A 21320-nucleotide genomic window follows, 5' to 3' on the forward strand; every position below is an offset into this window, starting at 1 on the left:
GCCTGTACAGATTTTAGTTTTTTGGTCTTTAAGTCTTTTATTGTATGGTACCAAATAAGTTTTGTATTGTTTATTTCAAATGGTTTTTTTTAACTAAATGAATGGTTTCTTGAGTTGTCCTAGCTTGGTTCAATGTGTACAAGAAACCAATGTGATCAATTTTAGCACTTTATAGATCATTACTGAAAGGCCAGCAGCATTTCATTATTGTAACAACATTTTCACATATGTCATCATATAAGGAAAGTAACTATTATTATATTTTCAATATCACTATGGACTCTAAATAGTGACGTCACAATTACCGTGCAACTACATGTACCAGATTTGTACTTAGGCACAATGTTTTTCACAGTCTATACCTTGATGATGGTGCCCTAGGCACTATAACTCGTCAGTCAAATAAAAAATAGAGATTTAGAAGGTGTTGTTCGTTAGATTGGTACATTTTTAAAGATTTCAGAAACAACCACAGCATATCTGTAGGTATCTAACACTGCATTTCTAAAGAAACTACATGTAAATATATCAGGCAATAGTTCACTTTTTAGCTTTAAGTGAATAGAATATTAATGGCAAAATCCCATTTTGATACAGTAGAATTTTTTAAAAACCAGACCTGAATTTTAGTCCATGAAATATAAATCAAGTTTTAATACAGTGTATTTTGGATTTACCATTATTAAAAGATTTGGCCCTTTTTTCTTGGTGAAAACTTGGAATCCATAGGTATCTGTGATCACCAGGTACACTTTCCCCTCCTACAGAATTTGGTGAACAAGTAAAATTATTTTGAAACAGGAAAGTTTCCCGTGAAACATATGGTGTACAAGTAGAATTATTTTGTAACCAAAAGCTTCTTGTGAAACATGGTGTACAAGTAAAATTATTTTGAAACTGGAAAGTTTCCCATGAAACATATGATATACTTAACATTGTACAAGTAAAATAATTTTGAAACAGGAAAGTTTCTTGTGAAACATATGGTGTACAGTAACACTGTACAAGTAAAAAAACAGGAAAGTTTCCTGTGAAACATATTGTACAATTCAAATTATTTTACACCTTCAACAACTATATCTCTGTATTTCTATTTGTTTATTTCAATAACCAATATACTGCATAACAAAACTAAACACAAAAAAAAAATCACAATACATTTAAGTGGAATTCCACAAATAAAATGCTGCAAACACTAACAAAATAAATACAAGCACACAAATATGTATAAATTTAGCAACATATAAAATGTTCTTCCGGATGGATGTATGTTCAATACATCAAAGTATTTTAAGGCTAATAAAATAATTTTTTTTACCAACCACTGGCATACAAAAAATTGTATTCAACAAAACTTATTGTAGAATATTATATAAACAAGAATATTTTATGAGTGGCATGTTTTAACCACATTTTTAACCTATATAAACGAAACACTTGTCTAAACAGAAAAAAGTCCAAAGTCCAAAAGGGGTTTGCAGGTTTTTATCAAGAAATCTGAAAGCTTTTGTCAGCTTGGCATGAGAAATTGAGAACAAATTAAATGGTATACTAATGATTGTTTTGACACCTATTGAGAGTTGTAATTAGCTTGGGTAATAAAATCCTCACTTTTGCCACTTGAACTAACTCTCAATATTTTTGTACTTTCAAAAATTTGACATGACAAAAGAGGCCAGATATTTTTTGTCATTCTGAAAAGTCTTTTGTCAAAGACGAAAATGACAAGCACTAAAAAGATCACAGGATAAAAAATAATAAAATCCTGTCTAAACCAGATGTCAAAAATTGAAATGAATGCAGTTCCTTAATATCAGCTTCAATGTATTCCAAGCCTGTAAACTGAACACATTTTCTGAGTTTAGGCTGCATATTAAGTAGCAGTCCTTATAAAAATCAGACAGGTGATTCATACATGCCAAAAGCCCACTGAATTTGCTCAGTTACTGACCACATAACGGATCATGGTTTTGAACTTGGGTGTTGCGCTTTCAAGATAAAATTATATAGATTGTTAATGAAATTAGCACTTTGCAAAAGTTATAGTTCTTGATTTTGTTCGATTTGGTTGATTTTTTAGTGTGAGTTTAATGTGTGGTTTTATCAAAAGTTCAGATTCAAATACAGAAAGGACTATTGTCACATAAAAGTACAGCTTATGTAGACCAAAAAGGCATTGTTTGTTCGTTGGTTTTTCTACATTATGAATCACCTTACCAAAGGCTGTGTCTGAATTTTATATGGACTGGTACTTAAATATTTGAAAACAATAGCTTCAGAAATTTAAAGTAATTGTGTATAACATGCCTTCCTTTTCTATACATACAATTCATCATGTACTATAAAATACAGAATGGTGGTAACAAGTGTATTAATGTTTATGCAGGGTTGTGTAACAGGAACAAAAAACAGTACAATTCTTCAAGCATGAATTACATGGCTAAAAACCAAAAAACTTTCTGTAAATTCCTATGATAATAGTGTCTGATAAAAAACAGATTCATGTTAATTGTGCATGTTTAATAAATATACCACTTATAGACACTCTAATGTAAGCAGTTTCTAGAGTTGAGGAAGTTTAACTCGTTATTTTCAAACTTTTTGCAAAATATTTTATTTGAATAAAATAGCAGGGAAAATTTTCTTTATTTCTTATTAGTATCAAGTAAACAGGTTTAAATATTTGCAAACTGAAACCTGTATGAAACAAATTTTCAGCAGAAAAGCAACTCAAGTCAAGTAGTGATATTATTTGCCTTAAGGAGGTAGAACTTGAAATCAGTGATATGTTTGCATCATATTCAATTTCATCAAAGCCTATCAAGCTTTCATTTGAAATAGAATGGAATAAATCCAAGTCACTTTAATGCTTACATGAGGTTGATGTGAAATGCTGAATACAAACATTCCAATTATTTGTAAGAGTTACGTGCCTTACCCAAGGTCTACCTCCTTCTATTACTTCAAAAATAAGGCTGTTTCCCATAATGCAAGTTTCCCAATTTGTATACAAAGCAGCTAAACAATAATATAATCCAGAATATCATTTTAAACTCTAAGTGCTGGACATATTTTTTTCTGTTCAAAATTAAATTTATTTACGAGTAATGCCACTTTTTTTGTTATCCTCTTTATATTTAACAAGTTTTAATACAAGTTCAGGATTTTGTAATTGTAATACCAATATCTAAACTTCTAAGTTAAAAAAATGCATATTTTTTTTTCAAATTATTAAAGACGATGGGATGGTTTTGAAAAGACCAACAATATCACTGTCAAGCAATCACCAAGAAACTAACAGTAGATTTATGTCAAATATGTACATTTGATTTTTCAGTGAACAACATGCATAAGAAGACAAATGACAAAGTAATGCAGTGGTGGATCCGGGGGCCTTCTAGAGGGTTGGCACCCCTCTTTTTTGCTAAACAAAAATTTTGTAGGTTTTGTGCATATTTTACACTTGGAAAAAAAAGCACTTAGTAATGGCCTAATTTCCACCCTGAGGATGTGGTTTCACTTTGGAATTTTTGTCAGATTTTCAGGATTGTCGCTTTTTACCCAACTAAATGCGTTATTTTTTTTTTCATTGAGCCTATGTTTTCTTTTTCTCATATCATTATATACATCATTCTGACAAAATATTTTCAAATCCTTTTAATTTTTCCATAGTTTAAAGAAGGCTTAAAGTTCCTAATGCAAAGTCAAGGAAAATTCAAGAGGAGTCCATCTCCAACCAAATTTTGAACTCCTTATATCTCAAAACCAAAAGCATTCCCTAACAATTTTACTTGGTATTTTTGTATTCAAGACAATTCTCTAAAAATATATACCAAAAGTTTAGAAAGCGTTACCTTACAGTTGAGCAGCGAAAATCCTTAATTCAAAACCAAAGAGTGAATATTAAGTATCAAGTGCAGGTCAAAAAATGAACACAAAATCAAAGGAAAATTAAACCTTTGATAATACAGTGAAACCTATTTAAACTGAACCCTGAATAATCAAGAGGCTCCCAGGAGCCTGAATCACTCACCTCACTGACAAAATATTTGAAGCAGACACTTCTCAAAGAGTCCAATCATATCAGTTTAAATGTATTTCTGACCTTAATAAACTGAACACCTGTCTAAACCTTAAAGTTCAGAAGGGGTTTGCTTAACTCAGGTTTCACTGTAATTAAATACTGATAATTAACATTCCAGTACATGCCAACCATTATAAACCTTTAACAAAGAAAAATGACTTCATGTCCGAACAATATGATCATGTCAGAGCCTTTTTTACCAAACAGATATATATATATTTTTTAAATATTAGACAAATTTCCTTATTATTAATGAAAATTCATTATTATACAGCAGACTATGAAATAACAAGACCAAGAGCATGAATAAAATTCCTCAAATTTATTTCCAACTAAAAAAAAAACACTTATCAGACTGCTTGGAAATAAAGAATTCTCAAAGATTTGAAGTCTCAATCTGATACTAGAGTTATAAAAATACTGTACTTTAAGCACATGTGTAACTTCTTTGTTTCAAGTTTAAATGAATATCATTATTGTGTACTTCTATAACAGTACCTGATCTGTTCCATGTAACTTTGATTGCTAACCCTTGTCAATCATTGATCTTTCAAAATGATCCATAAAAACATTGATTCTTTCCCTTTTAGACCATATGACTGCTGATTGCTTCATATATTTTAAATGGTTTGCTTTATTTTTTTTTTCATTTTACAGAAATTCACAAATGATAAAGATTAAGAGATAATTTTCATCACTTTTCTTTCACATTTACATTTTTTTTTTAATGAAGTACCAAAATTCAAAGTAAATTTACAACAGTTTTACACTCGATTTGTTCCAAAATTCTGAAAGTTTCAAATTAAGTTCAAAATATTTTATTTTACCTATCATGGACCCACAGTGTTTACAAAACAAACCAGATTAGATCAAACAGTCTTAGGTCATGGATTCTTCAAAGGTCAGTCCATTATTGGTAATCAAACCCCAAATAGTTATACAAATCAGTCACGGGTCATGGATTCTTAAAAGGTCAGTCCATTATTGGTAACCCCAAATAATTATACAAATCAGTTCAGGAACAGTTGTGACTGTACATTGTGCAGTGAAAGGTGTAAAACATTGAATAATTTTCTCTTACAAACAAATCGTTCAAAAATAAATTGTGTACTTTTATGAACTAGCAACTTAAACATTAATGTGCCAGCTTAAAAATTTCGTAAAAATGGCATGAAAATTTTGAGAGGTTCTAATTTTAACTTTATTCAAGATGTTTTTGGGAATTGGGAAGATAAAAGCTTGCCAATTTAAGTTCTGATATTTTGCATCTAATTTCCATTCCATTAAATGTGAAGATGTGAAAAATAAGGACAGCAAAAATTTAATACAGCTCTTGTATGGTATAAATTTCTCATACAAATACCATACCCCATACACCATTATCCCCATCCCAATTTCCAATAGAAAAAACCCATCCCCCATACAATCCCCATTGGGTATTTCATATCAAATATTTACATTATCAAATCAAATTTTACATTTTTAAATTTAACATTTCAAATGTTATTATTAATTATATTCAAAATAATTCTTCATATCAAAAAATATTTTAGAACTAATTTCAACATCCACCCCATTTAAAATACCCCAATATACCTTAGAATGGGAAGCTGTCCCCATACAAGTACTGTACCCCTATTTATAGAGAAAATCACCATACTTGGCATACCCGAAAATTACCTGCTGTAAGGTAATTCATACAAAGGAAGGTACTAAACCTCTCTAATACAGATATTGCAAATATAATTTTTTAAAAAGGGCATTGCAAAGCCTGGCAACAAATGGTTAAACCAATCACTTGATTTATCGACAAGACATAGGTTGGATACATATGGCCTCTGGAACACTGGAAGCTAGACTTTCTAGTTGTGTTTTAAAATGTCCCTGTTTCCTCAGTGTCTCTAACTCTATTCTTTCTAACTGTTGTTCCATTTTGGCTAGTTCTTGTTCAATATCAACAGCTGGTACTGACTGCTCAGGAGGAGTCACCTGACTAGTCACATGACTTCCCACATGACCTGAGAGGTTAGACAGTTTTTTACTATTATTTTTTATGAATGAGAATTGAGACTGTTTCTGATTATGAAGAATATCCTCTGTATTAGTCAGTGTTAGATTTGCCCTCTGTAAGGATATCTCAATGTTGATCGAAGCCAACAGATCATCCAGTTCTTTCTCTGTTACTTCCGACCGCTGATGAAAAAAAGATGAATTAAGTGTTGTTCTACATCATTTCATCAGATATTTTAACCATAACAATATAAAATTTAAGTTGTAATAGCTGTGGTCATCCCATGTGTAACAAATTATTGAGACTGTTTTGTTTTGCTTCATAACTTTATAAGTCTCCTTCAAGTCTACCATCATACAAACTACCAGTACAAGAATGCTACGCATAGCCATATGTCCCCTGCTGCTGTAGAAAGAGTTGAATTACAAATATTTGACACTTGTATAAATAGCAGATTCAAAACTTATGTGCTTTCATAAGTCCATGTGGTAATTCAAGGTTAATGTATCTTGATGAATCAAATTAAGTTAGGTTAAGAATTGAAGGACTCCCATAACTCCCATAAAAATGGTCAAATCAATATGGCAGTTGAGTATGATGAACTACATATGGTGACAAACAATCCTACAAAATTTGGTCAAATTCCATTCAGCGGTTTCTGAGGATTTGCGTACACAATGTGTTCCTATTGTGAATAATGTGAAAAATGAACAAGGTCCCATAACTCCCATAAAAATTGTTGAATCAAAATAGCAGTTATGTATGATCAACAACATATGGTGACAAACAATCCTACAAAATTTGGTCAAATTCCGTTCAGTGGTTTCTGAGGAGTTGCGTCCACAAGGTGTTCCTATTGTGAATAATGTGAAAAATGAACAAAGTCCCATAACTCCCATAAAAATTGGCGAATCAAAATAGTGGTTAAGTATGGTGAACTACATATGGTGACAAACAATCCTACAAAATTTGGTCAAATTCCATTCAGCCATTTTTATGTCCCCACTCCACGTTGCAGCGTAGGACAAAAAGCTTCTAACCACCTAGGTTTCAGATATAGCAATACCCTATATTGATGTTTCAATAGGAACAGGACCAATTTTGACAATTCTACAACTTACAATATCAGATGAATTTCTTAGTGACTGAACACTTAAAATCCTTTAAACACCTGAGGAAATTTACTATTTGATATTCCTCTTATATAAATTTTGTAAAAAGTACCACATGTGATGACTATTTATTGTTCGATTATCATATGTTTTACTCCACATTCTCATATGTGAAAATTTTGGCTGTGTACATAACCTGAGGCAATAATCACCTCTCTTCACCATGTTATCTTTGCACTATCACAAGTGATCTCCAATTATAGATTATAAATATTTTTCAAGTCTAGGCAGAACATATCACAGGGACCCAGTTAGGGTGAATGGTGATAATCTGTCCAGATCATCAAGACTGGCTTTATTCTGTTTATCTGCATTGACTTGACGTAACTTTGTCATCAGAAATTGCCATTATTTCTCAGTATCAAGGCAGTAGCCTGAGATAGGAAATATCATGCAAAGAGAAAAAAAAAATGATAAAGTTGCCAGTAAAAATATATGTCACACATGCCCATCGACTACCCAACAGCTATGACAATAGAGTCTATAGAATAACCAGGAACCACACATATATTAACATGGTTAACTTATTTGTAGTATTTGAAAAAAAAATCTAAATCGAAATTTTTTTATTCCTCTTTCATGCATTTATTTTACTCCTTGCCCCTTCCCAAAACCCAATGCAGTGCCCTCAATTTACAGAGATAGACCCTACCTTAGATTCCCACAATTCCTCAATCTGTTCAATGATTTGTTCATATTTTATGATAGCATCCTCTAAGTCTTGTTTAGCACACTCCATCCTCAACCCAGCATCAGGGGGGATGTTGTAGAAGGTCATTCTTCCAGGACTCTTCATATCTGGTATGTCTTTCAACTTGTTGTCAAGGACACTTTCCTATTAAAGCATAGTTTGATACCTCATATCAGTATTTCCATTGGACATGATGCCATCACATAACATTTATTACTAAAAATGTACTAGTGTTTGCAGTGTCCTAAATGTCCAATTTTCCAGGTGGACAGAAAACATAAAAAATAGTACAAATATACCAATGAAAATTGATTATTATGCTAATTAGTTTTTGAAACCTCGAAAATTGATATACGCAAATATGTTCACTTCACAGAAGCCACGAAAATTAGCAAGCGCAAAAATTAATATGTTTACAATATTCTGTAGTCAAGTTTCTATCATAATATTACCAAACAATACCATAGCACTAAACCAGACTCAATAGAACGAGATATCAGGCAGTATAATTTGACTATTTGTTCAATCAGAATCAAAGGATAAAGACAAGATTTTCCATTTCATTTTGGGAAAATGAGTTGCAATTTCATTTAAATGAACTACAAATGAATACAAAAATGTATTTCAGGGGCAGATAACTCTAAAAAAATTGTCTACTTTCTAAAATTATAATGAAAAATTCCTAACATCCCAGATGAGGAAGTGTTAAAACAATGGTCACTTCGAACAAAAAAACATCCGTGAGTAAAAGTATATTGCCACATCAGTGGGTTTTTGCCATGCAATTTCAATTTTTGTTAGATATTGCCTGCTTCTATTTACTTATATTAAAAGCATGCTAAAAGAAATTTTAGCTATATAAATTGCAGTTTTGGCATTACTAGTGTTTCAGTCATCTTTTTTTTCTAAAATATCTACTGTACATAATGCACAGTATTGTCATAAATACTATGCGAGTTATTTCCCTTTGACCACCGACTAAAAAATGTTTGATACTATGCGAGTTATTTCCCTTTGACCACCGACTAAAAAATGTTTGATAGCAATCGAAATTCCCGAGAATATTTTGTTCGTAAATTGTGTTATACTAAATAACATAACCTTCGCGGAAAATAGAGACCAGAAGATGTTCACGAAAAAAAAAAAAATGAATTCATATGTAAGTAAAAACGACAATTTGGAATGGAGACAGGATAGAAGAGTAGTAGACATCTGGCAGATATGCTGAAAGGGTGTAAAAACTGTATATGATTCTCCTCTGTTTTTGCATAATTGCAAATCTGAGTGAAGATATGGTCTTGGGAGCATTCCTTATGAAAAAAAAGAGAAATTTGGAAATTTCCTCTATTTAAAAATAAATGACCAGTCTTGTTTCGATGAATAAAATATATATATGAAAACGAGTTAGACAAACCATAATTTTAAATCATTTGTATGGAAAGAGTGGGTTCGTATTTATTATTGCATTTTTGTGAACATACCACAAATTAGCATAAAAATTAAAAATAAAACAAAAACAAAAAACAAAGATTGAGAAAAAGAAATAGGTAAAAGGACTGAAAGCTGTGCTGATGTGTCTTGCCAAAGACCCATACAAAAGGAAATATCCATGAATAAGTACGGTTTACAAAATGTTATAGGATTAAACAGCTATTTTCTGTCGTTCTTGCACGTATGAACAGATCTCAGAGCTCCCAAACTCATTCGGCCGTTCATGTAATGTTTGGGAGTGGGGAGATCCATTTATACATGCTTGAATGACCGAAAGTAGCTGTTTAATCCTTATAATTCTATCCCAACGTTTGGGAATTTTTTTTGGAAATGTGTTGAACCGGTGAATGTATTTATATATTTAGTGCTGGAACAATTTAATTTTGAGGCAAATTTACTTGTAGTTAGATTTTAAGCATTTGTAAGGTTTTTCCCCCCGAGTTGAAAATTACCCTCTGTAAACAAACTGTACCAGTACAAATGTGGATGTAATAAACTTTTCTTGCGGCTATATTATGCCATTTAGATCGTTGCCTCACTCTTTGAACTACATGGTCGCCATATTGATTTCAAGTTGACTAGCATTCATGCTTGTATGAATGATCTGGCAAAGTTCATGCAAGTATGACCTTTCTGGCAAAGGCGTTCTCGACCAATCAAATACGGCTATTAGCATGAAGAACCTTATGATTAGAATTATACAATGATATACATATATACATACAAAGGTATTATGTTCATAAGAATAAATACGAGACAGAAAACCACACGATATATGAGACCAGGGTGGATTCAGATATTGAAAAGTGGGTTCCAGAGGGGTTACATGATAATATTTGCTCACTCTTGACAAAACACTGCGTGAAATTTTTTATCTGACTTTTGATCCATCACTGGTATAAGAAATCAAACTAAACCTGTCATTTTTCATTATCAAGGGCAATAACTATTACAGGAGTCACCTGACAACTTTGATCCCTGATGACTTTTGAAGGCCACATAATAAGGGTCATTTCAGCTATTGAAATAATTTTGCTAAACCTAATAGTTTTGGAGATATATATGGGAAATACTACTGTCTAACCCCCATGTTCTATTTTCAGTAACAGTGGCCATGTTTTCGATGGATCAAAAATCCCCACATTGTTCTATGCACGATACCCCAAGGAACATTCATACCAAGTTTGGTTCCAATTGATCAAGTGGTGTCATAGGAGAAGAGTTTCGAAAGATTGTTGACAACGACATATGCGAAGTGATGGCAATAGCTCACCTGGCCAAAGCTCACATGGCCTTTGGCCAGGTGAGATAAAAAGTGGGGGTGGTTGAAGGAAAAAGCAAAATCAAATAAGCATCCCTACAACAAACTATCAAATAAATCAAAGTAGTCTTGTACTGAATCAATTTACATTGATTGTTTAAATTAATCGTCAAATTGCAAAAATAGGGTTAAGATAGCAGGAAAGAATCGGGATCGTTTTCAAACATACATCTTAACACAAGCTTGATGTTGTAAATTGTCAAAATTAAATTCATTAATTTAAATTCACCATTCAGATTACAAATGACGATCAATTTGTCTCTAAAGTAGCACAATAAAATTCAATTGGAACCGTACCAGTGCACCAGTTTGTGTGATATTGTGATCAAAATTACTATGCCCTATGAAAAATCAGTTGCCTTTGACAAGGGTTTGCAAAAGACGGGAAGTGGACAAGGTTACAGTAGTTTGACAGGTGCACATTACACAAGAAGAATGCATTTTTTCTCATGTCTGACATTTATAAGCCCTGTGTCAAAAAAAACAAGCCCGAGACCAAATGTGAAAAAATGACATGAAAAGCTGTTATTATGATGTATTTCCAACAAGATTGCTATGAGTAGCTATATGTTCCATGTCGCCACAAAAAAAAAATTGACATGCAAAGTTCCTTAACTCCTACAAAATTCGTTGAAATTAAATGGTGACGCAATGATCAATTACATATGTTGGTAAACAATCCTACAGAGGGGTGACGGACGGACAGACGGACTCATGCATGGACACTGGTCTTAATATATTTTTTGTAGTGTATTCTATAATCGAGGGTAGAAAATAGTTAGAATTGGTATGGGCTACAAAAAACTGATTGGATTAGGTCAGAATTATACGTAATTCACCGGTATTTCTATGTCCCATTTCCCTTATGTGTAATACTTCAAAAGATTTCCCAGCTTTCCTATCACTGTCAGTTGGAATACAATGTCCTCATTAAATATCACGCCTACCAAATATCACATATGTTCATTGAGCATTTTTATCATTTAGGCCATACAATAATGCAGCAATCATGTATCCATTTCTTTTAATTTTGAAGAGATCTTTCGTTTTTTTCATACAAATATGTGTTATAAAATAAATGATTATACAGAAAATGCATTCGCAAAATATAGCAATCTACAAGTATTTGTAAATTGCCTTCTTGAAAAACTCTTTTCTCGGCCTTTTTGGTATTTTAATTCCCTTTTCCAACATCTCTGAATTCATTTGAAACTGAAGAAAAAACTGTGTCCAGGCCCTTCTGTTCACTAATTTTGCTACACTTAATATACATGAAACAAGTGTCATAGCAAGCCTAGCATTTCATTTACAACTGTATAACATGTAGATGTGTGATGTCACCAAAATAAAATGGTTAGTATTTCCACTTTAGGAGAGCATGACGGGTTAACGAGTCCCGTTGTCAAGTGATTTTTATACATCTTTCGATAGCTATTACAGCTGATAATTATATTCTATTTTTTAAAGAAAATTCTAGGCACCGTTATTTCACAATACTAAGAAATAATTAAATACCTGCCTTTTTTAACAATTTTCCTACATATCCAATGTATTTTCATCACTGTATTAGTATGTTTCAAATCTATGTACTTAGAAAACAAAATCCAATACGATGTCATTTTTTTTCTGTCATATGATTACAATCGAGTCAATCTTTCCATATGCAAAATTTCAGAAAAATTCTAGGACGTGATATTTACGTATCTTCTACCATAAGGACAATTACAGCACATACAATTATGATGTTCATGAGATAGAGTTGGTTTTCTCTTGATAAAATGACAATCACCTGAGAAACATACTTTGGTTATTGACTGGGCAGTACACTTTCAATACACCTGAGAAACTTTCTACGGTAATTGACTGGGCGGTACAATTTCTATAAATATCTTTGAATTGTCTGATAAAAAATTTAAACCTCCTTCTTACATGTAATTGTCCAGTCAACTACCGAAAGAAATTCATAAATGTACTTCAATGAAAGATAAAATCTCTATCCTGAACATCATCATTGTATAAGCTGTAATATACTTCTTTACAACATATCATACCATCCATTTCCAGAAAACTTCTTCCTGATCTTTCCAAGCCAACATGTTCTGTAGTCTTTCATTGTCTTTTTCTAACAGTTTGAGTATCTAAAGTAATTTGCGATATAAACATTTAAAATATTTCAAATTGAGATTTTCTTCAAACCTTTGGCATCAAGTTACCTTAATCAATGAAAACTGGTACCTCACAAATTAGAACTCTTCTACTGTAGGTTGATCACTGAGGCGGGTCCAGGAATTTATTATGAAGGGCAGGCATAATTATGAGAATCAGTATAAAAGGAAATCAGTTTATGAAATGGGGGGTGGTGGGTAGACCCACTATGCCCTCACCTGGACCTGCCCTGGTTCACATTGGATCTTTGGCTCTATCTACCTGTATCTCCAAAAAAATCTTAAACATATGATTGATAGTAGTTTACATCCAAATCAGCACAAACTACACATAACTCTATCTCCATGCAGTGACTACAAATTTCAGATTTGTTTTGGTATGACTTAGCTGAGGACTGACCCATGTTCTCTAGCACTTGACAGTCTTTGCCATATAAATTTCTGACAACAAGCCTAGCCTAAACAAATTTTAATGAACTTATATAGCAATCATTGGCTTATTAGCCAAATTCTGCAAGTCAACCAGCATTTTTACCAGCCATGGCTGTTGCGCTGTTTATTTCAAAGACTGACTTGAGGTGAGCAAGCTACCATCATACCACAATGGGATTTTTTAGCATTGATATTAAGTAGCAGTCTTCATATAAATCAGCCCGGAGGTGATTTGTGCATGTCAAAAACCCACAGAATTAACTTATATTACTTATTCAGAATCAATAACCAACCACATTTATCAGTCAAAGTTTTTCATTTGGATGTTGTGCTTTTGAGATAAAATTAATAAAGATTGTACATGAAGTTAGCAGTTTGTTTGAGTTATCGCTCTTGATTTGATTTGGTTGATTTTAGTGGGAGATTACAGTGTGGTTTTATCAAAAGTGCAGATCTAATTACAGAAAGGACTATTGTCACATAAGAATACATCATATGTAGTCCAAAAAAGGCATTGTTTGTTCTGTGGGTTTTTCTACAGCATGAATCTCCTTACTAGAGGCAGTGTCTGAATTTTAATTGGACTGGTACTTAAAGCCACATATGAAAAAAATAAATGTAAGTTTATGATACAAACCTTTTTCATGAGTTCTGGGTGTTTTAGTAAATGAACCTCCATTACTGAAAGGTGACTCCTATCTGGACTCAAAGATACACCAAAAGTAGTCTCGTGCACCTAGAGAAACAAAGGAGCAGAAATTTGATCACGTTTCTCCCTGAAAATTAGTTCATATAAATTTTTGATGTGCAGACAAATTTGCAGTTTTAGTTAAAGATAAATAGATAAAGAATAGATGTGTCAAATGTCCCATAAAAATTGTGGATGACTCACTACAATAGTTACAGAATACTCATAATCTGGCCCCGTGCAGGTCCGGGTGTCAAAAGAATAGGCCTGCAGCAGCGCTAAGCTTGTCGTAAAAGGCAACTAAATAGTGCTCAGAAACCTAGCCGGGGGCTAGGCGCTCTGCCCACACAGCAACTGGGATGTGTGCCCCAGGTGGTGGAATGGGGTACCCCTGGCATGTTACATGCTGGGGTTGTCAGGCTATAATACGGAAAAACTTGACCGCAAACCATAGTGGTGCACCATGTTGGGAAAGATGTCACGTTCCTCGCATGTTAAAGAACCCCGCTGTGGTATTCGATAGGAGTAGGAACCTTTGCGCTCCGCCACAGGAGGCTAAATTGCCCGATCTTACCCATCCCCCTTTTTCCAGTGGCAATCAAAATTTGTCGACCCTATTATCCTTGTGACCAATCCTTTTTTTTTCATTTCATGTTCATTATATCATCCATTTCATGTTCATTGTCTGAATATAGCTGAAATACTGCTGCTCGGACGTTAAACCACAACAAACAAAACATAATCTGAATATTTTTTAAATAAAATGGGTCAAAGACAGAAAGGGCCAAGTTGTCGTCCAATTGAAAAATACACCAAGTCAGTAAACAGGAAGTAGAAGTGCAACAGACCTCAAATCGCACTCCACAATGTGGAACCCCATACTGAAATTGCATACCAAATATCTTGTGACTGTGATTTATAGTTGCAGAGAAAAATTTTACAAAAATATTTTCCCCATCCACCTGCTGCCCCCTCCCCCCACCATCAACCCCAGGACTGAGATTCAACATTTTGTAAGCCTCTTTGCACCAGAGTAACTGCCCAAAAATTATTGCTTATGATCATAACACAATTTACTTTGGTACATCTTTAATGGTCATCAAAATGCTCAAAAGCTTATGCCTTTTATTAAACAAGTAATATATATATGTACATGCACAGTTTAAGATCATGCTTATGTCTTTCTTCTTTTTGGAATCTAATTTCTATGCTTTTAGGGTGTCACTGAACAGAAGTTTTTTCAATAAAAGATATGCCAAATGGAAGAAATATCATGGCATTTTATAATATTTGTTCTTTGTCGATTAAATGTCATATGATATGTATTCCACAAAGACTGTTACATGTAACTGATCTGTCTATAATAAAGTTACACCAGTTTTATTGAATATAGAATAAAGTGTTTACAAGGGCCATAACCCCTCTCATCAACCAAAGCATTCCTTTTGCAGCACAGAATCTTGAAGCAGAATTTAACAGAAATCTATATACTTTTACTCAAGCAACAGTCTTGAAACTAAAATTTTGTATGTTTTTGTCCCTTTTAATAGCCTCTAATTGCTGATCATTTCCTTCCAAAAATGAAGGGAAGTGGCATACATATACAAGTGTACAGTGAAACCTGACTAAAAGGAACCCTAAATAATCTGAAAACCTGTCCAAACCTCAAGTCTATTTATATCAACTTTAATGAAATTTGAACCTTGTTTAACCAAATACCAGTCTAAACTGAACCAATTTTAGCATTTAGTTTAGGCAGGTTTCACTGTATATGTATTTACCCTGTGCTGTAACTTTGCTTTTTCTCTCTGTAAGGCCTGTAACTGTCTGATGTTTGACCTCAGTTTACCATTCAGTAGTCTTAGGTGTTGTACTTTCTGTGCAGGGGAGAGAACTCTCTGTGGAGCCATCTGTTTAGAAGGCCTAGAGGAATCACCAAAGTCAAACTGCAATTAGAATAGTACGAACATATTTACCAACTAATTAAAATCAGATCTACTAATTGCTCCTTTCAATTAGTGTATAAAGGATCTTCATCAACTTTTTTGTAGAATTATCTGGTTTTTGGAAAAAAGTGATTTTAAAAATTTGGAAGCTGAAATCTGATTTTCTGAACTGAAAGGTCATTTGAACAAAAAATAGAATAGTGTTTTGTTACATCCTTCAGCAACTAAATGGAACAATTAACTGTATGCCTAGCTTTAATTAGAAAGTCAAAGTTTTGTATGCATTGTAAGAGTCACGAGCAGGTATCTTACTACATGTGTATGTGTATCATGGAAATCTGTGTGATATCAGTTTAAAATATCAAAAAAAAAGATAAATAATAATTTGCATTTAATAGTCGAGATTAATATATAAAAAATGCTGAACATCGATTTAAACTGTCTATCTAACATGCATGTACACTGTGCACCACATTTTAACTTAAAAACTGTGTACGTACTTTTCAATTTCAGTTTTGTAGTACACAGTAAAAATTGCAATATACATTTTCATATTTTTTAAATCATATCTTTTGTTCAATCTTTTCATTGTCCACAAAAGTGACTAGGAGTGTTTTTAATTTATTTTTTTATCTTATTGACATACTGATATGCAGTAAACAAAATGGGTACTGAGGCACACACAAAACAGACCAGGAAGTAACTGAGAACCAATGAATTGTTTATAGTCGTTCATGTGCATTCTTCATGTACATTGCAAATTATACACTGACCAGTGAAGAGAAACAGGAATTCTAGACCAGTTACTGGTACATCTGAAAATCTGTCCCTGACAATCTTCCAACTTACCTCATACATAAAAGAGGGATCCTCCTCATCTAGAGGTGAGGCACATGCCTCCATAAACTTGTCAATTAGAGCCTCTTTGCATAGCAACCAAGCAAACCCCAGCAACAACTCACGACTCCCACTGCTCATATCATTTGGAAGTGAAGAAAACTCCCTTGAAAGGAAACCTTTACACTGCATTTCCTGTTTGACATACACCACAAGTTCCTCTGAAAATAAAACAAGCAAAGATTTTTTAAAATCTCACAATATGAGTTCATTTACCATTACCAATGATGAGTTATCTCCTATTACAAGAAAGAAAACTTGGCTTTAGATCAGTTCATCCATGGATGGAATAATATACTATATGTAATTCTGGAAATGCTTGAAACTTTCTCATTTTTACAATACACAAATTCAGTTATCTGCAAATCATTCTCATTACTGTAAACATATTAATTTTTGAGGTTGCTAAGTTTTTTGTGGATTTTGTCATGTAAACATATTTGCTGGTACCAATTTTCGCAGTTCTATAATGCAATACAGTGTTGAAAATCAATTTGCGTACACTATTTTTCATGCCTTTCTGTCCACCCTGAAAAATATTTGGAGAACTTAAACATGTTACCTGTTGATAATTCATCTTTGGCCTTCAGGGATACCTCATCTATTGATCCATATTTACAGAAGTAAAGGAGCTCAAACAACAAATTCCAGAATGTCTCAGTCTACAAAATGAAGAAGTAAATTTACATTTTTAAGATACCTAAATTAAGATAAAGCCAAACATGATCAATGCAAATCCTCCTTCAACAATGAAATGTTTTGTATCTATTAATAAGAATAAATATATCAAAAAATTAAACTTTGGGTTTATAATTCCAGCTAATACATGTACATATTTGTATAAGATTAAAACAGCACAAAATGGGACTCCAATTTTTTAAAGGACAAAATTAGAATTCCACTTAGTGAAACACACACTATATGAGGGGGTAGTACCCCAAACAGGGAGTTAACCCTAACGCTTCCAACCTGACTCAAGTTTATTATGCTCCCCAAATTTAAATGGTTGTACTATCATATGGGCCACTATACTTATGGCCAGAAAACCCATCAATATTTGGTTTTTGCATGTAAAATCAGGGGCTGAAAATAGCACCATGGCAGTTTCACTTTCATATACTTTTTCCTGCGATTGAGAACTACACAAATCTTAGAAAACATTTGCCAGCTTCGATGGTTACATACAAAAGAATCAGCTTTTTCCAAGATAGTTGATGGTCAAGATGTGATGCCACATGGTAACAAAAATATCAATGCAAGATTACTTAGCCCAAAGATATTTCAGATCATGACAACCAATGATTCCTTATGAGTGTTGGACATTGCAGCCATTATACAATTTAGAACATGACAACTGGAGCAATTAACACTGTAAATTAAGACAATTTTTATCATATTGGAACCATTCATTTTAATATATTAAGGATGAGAATTTTTTAATTAATTTTTCTGGGTGAGCTTTTCAGATTTAACTCGCTCATATTATTTTATACAACAGGCATATCAAAGGTTGTAGTACAGTACCTAAAACGATCCATGCAACTAAAACTGTGATCGGTCATCGATCACCGATCAGTTTCCGATCGGTCATTGATCCATCATACCGATCCTTTAAATTGGTGATCACATCACGTGACCACTGAGCCGTCAATATATTTTACTGATTCCATTGTTTTGTTTGTGAATTTTTACACATATCTACACACTGCAATAGATTTAAACATCAATTAATTACTTTTATTTTACGTTAGTTTTATTTTTAACAAAATCCAGCATGTGCATTTGATATCTTAAATTCAGGGTAAGATCAATATGGTAAAATATTTGATTTGTTACAGTGGAAACTCTAGTAGGTCCATAACCCTCTCACATAGGACTATTGAAATTTCATTTCCCTATATACAAGTTCTGGACCTTCAATCTTCTTCATCGACATCTGATACATGTACCTTGAACTATGGGTTGGAAAATAAGCACTTAGGCTTCTAATAATCCCTTTTCATCTTTGTTGCTACAAAATGTAGAATTCTCTCACACAGTAAGAAAACTTACACTTACTAACAAGCACAGCAAAGCGGTGTGAGCTCTACAGATATTAAATGTACTATCTTAATTTTTCTTAAGGTTCCCCAATATATTAAGGAATAAAAAGTCATGTCCTGGAAGAAACAAAAAGTGACTGTCATTATGGAGGAAATTTGTCATTCCCTTAAATCAAACTAATAAAAATATAGTAATTTTTTTTTATTAAAAGAATTGAATTTGGTGTTTTTTTTTTAAAAAGTTCAGGAAAGATGTGGTTAATCGTACGTGCATCTTCCCTGTTCTACTGTTGCTGTTGTCAAGAATCTAAGCAACCTCAGAAAAAATATAACTCTGATTGTATTATCAAAATCGAAGCAGAGCTTTTCTAAGATAGGAAAGGCAACCATTTTCTTTTTTTGAATTTGATTTACAGCTGTCAGTTTCATTTGAATTTTGTTTACATCACATGATGTGTGTAAAATATTCCCACCATCTGTGGAGAACTGTAATATTTCCGGTATCTATACAAATTAATCTAATCCACTAAAACTGAAAAGGATGTTGCTAGAGATGCACTTAAGGGTTAAAAATAGTAAAGTATGGTGAAGTGCTACAAAGTCATCAATCATTTTGAGAGCAAGGGGAAAAGGGGGCGGAGGACTGAGATCTTAAAAAAAAAATAAAAGATCAAATTTTTGGGAAAAAACAATTTCTTTACTCTTCATTATAAAAACCTTTTCCCTCATAATTACTTAACAAAGCAGATTTTCAAATAAAAATATCGATTTCTCTTGCTGCTGAAATATAAATAACGATGTTGCACTTACGAAGCAAAATTCTCATCTGAACCCCACCCCTGTGTGTCAGAGGAGTTTTAATGTCATATACTACTCTCACCAGTCTCGCACAGATAGTAAAAGTATGGTCAAGCCCATGATGTCTGCTGATATAAGCAATGTCTACTTCATATTACATTTATGTTTCAACTCATATGTTCCTCTAGTCCTGATAACCATAATGGTCGCTAAGGTATTTTTGAATCAGACATTTATGCATTAAAGGGAGGCAACAAAGCACAGCGGCTTATTAAAAATGATTATATAGGTCATAAACATTAGGGTCCCAATAATATTTATGACCTGTATAATCAATTGTGAGCAGTCTCTGAGTGTGGACCAAGCAAAACAAAATTTAGCCTGCCTCCCAAAGACATGTGTACATTCCAGAAAATTGCAAAAAGGGGCCAGCGGCCCCCTTGATAGCAAAACAGGGGTCATTTTTCTGAATAAAGGGGGCCAATATGGCAGTATTATAAAGGGTCTTTTTACAAAACAAGAAAGATTCAACCAACAGATATGTTAACCTCAGGTATGTTAATAGATTCATTTTAAGCGAGATATAACAGAGAAACATCAACTTCAAATGAATAAAAAAATACTTGTATATGTTGTTTTTTTTATTATGTTTTGATTCAAATTGTAATTCAACATGATGTTGCAGCTCCACTTAGAATCTTTCTGTTCTTAGCGGGATTGTATCCAACCCGGCCCAGGCCTACGGACAATGAACAGTTTCATCTTCAGTCAAAGTTCTCAACTCTAGGTTCGCCACCCATGTCCATTTGTTTCCAGTCAGTTGGCTGATCTGTAATTTACTGGGTCTCTTCAAAAGAATCCGGGGAAATGATCGTGTCCCTTGCTCACAGCCTGAAGTTTCATTAAATCGTTTTTGACCTGCGAAAAGTTTTCACCTTTGCTTCTCATGTTTACTATGATCATAAGGTCAGGGCCATTGGCCCTTTTAAATGACAGAAAAGCACGTGGACATGGAACAGAAACAAATCTGAAAATTTTTAGATCTACCTGCAGAAAACTGTGCGCCTCCTGGGCCCACATGCCACACTTTTAGAGCGCCATGCATAAAATAACTGCACCAATGGTGCAAGGGCACCATCTGGAATAAATAGTAAAATACTGAAAGACTGTTGAGTGTTCCTATTAATTTCAACCTCAGAAAAGAATAGGGCCTTCCACCACAGGCATTTGTTTGAAACAAGTGCCTATTTTTCTTCTTATGGAAGTAAATTTGAACCTTGCATGCCTGGCCACACTGTTAGTGTTTTAAAATTAGTATAAAAAAAGTGCTGCATTGTTACGCTTACTGCTGTATCGTTGTTGAATTTAGCAAGTCTGAAACTCTCAGCTTTGATTTTGGAAGTGCCATTTCCCCTAAGGATTTTAACCAAAAGCTCTATTGTTTCTCTAACTTGTGCCATTTCAAATTCGAAATAAAAATATTTTTGTGAAAAAATAACCGGAAGTAGAGTTCCGTTGAATATGATAAGCACGTACAAAATATCTATACTTCTAAAAAATTAAAATATAATGAGAATGAGTT

At 33.2% G+C, this 21320-nt stretch overlaps 1 protein-coding gene across 1 annotated transcript; it reads right to left on the bottom strand.

Annotated features, from left to right (window-relative positions):
- Positions 1–1081: 1081 nt before the first annotated feature.
- LOC148626552 (tubulin epsilon and delta complex protein 1-like) lies at positions 1082–21270 on the bottom strand. Its single transcript, XM_088570630.1, has 8 exons — positions 21085–21270; positions 17461–17560; positions 16851–17059; positions 15837–16001; positions 14005–14103; positions 12822–12908; positions 7920–8102; positions 1082–6277 (listed from the first exon to the last, which is right to left on the bottom strand). Exons 1-8 carry the CDS (start codon positions 21196–21198, stop codon positions 5888–5890), a joined length of 1347 nt encoding a protein of 448 aa, XP_088426756.1. The 5' UTR covers positions 21199–21270; the 3' UTR covers positions 1082–5887.
- Positions 21271–21320: the final 50 nt, after the last annotated feature.

This window comes from Perna viridis, chromosome 2, assembly GCF_037379345.1.
Source record: "Perna viridis isolate PV_CMFRI_1.1 ecotype Kerala chromosome 2, ASM3737934v1, whole genome shotgun sequence".
In the NCBI taxonomy this organism is placed as follows: Eukaryota; Metazoa; Mollusca; class Bivalvia; order Mytilida; family Mytilidae; genus Perna; species Perna viridis.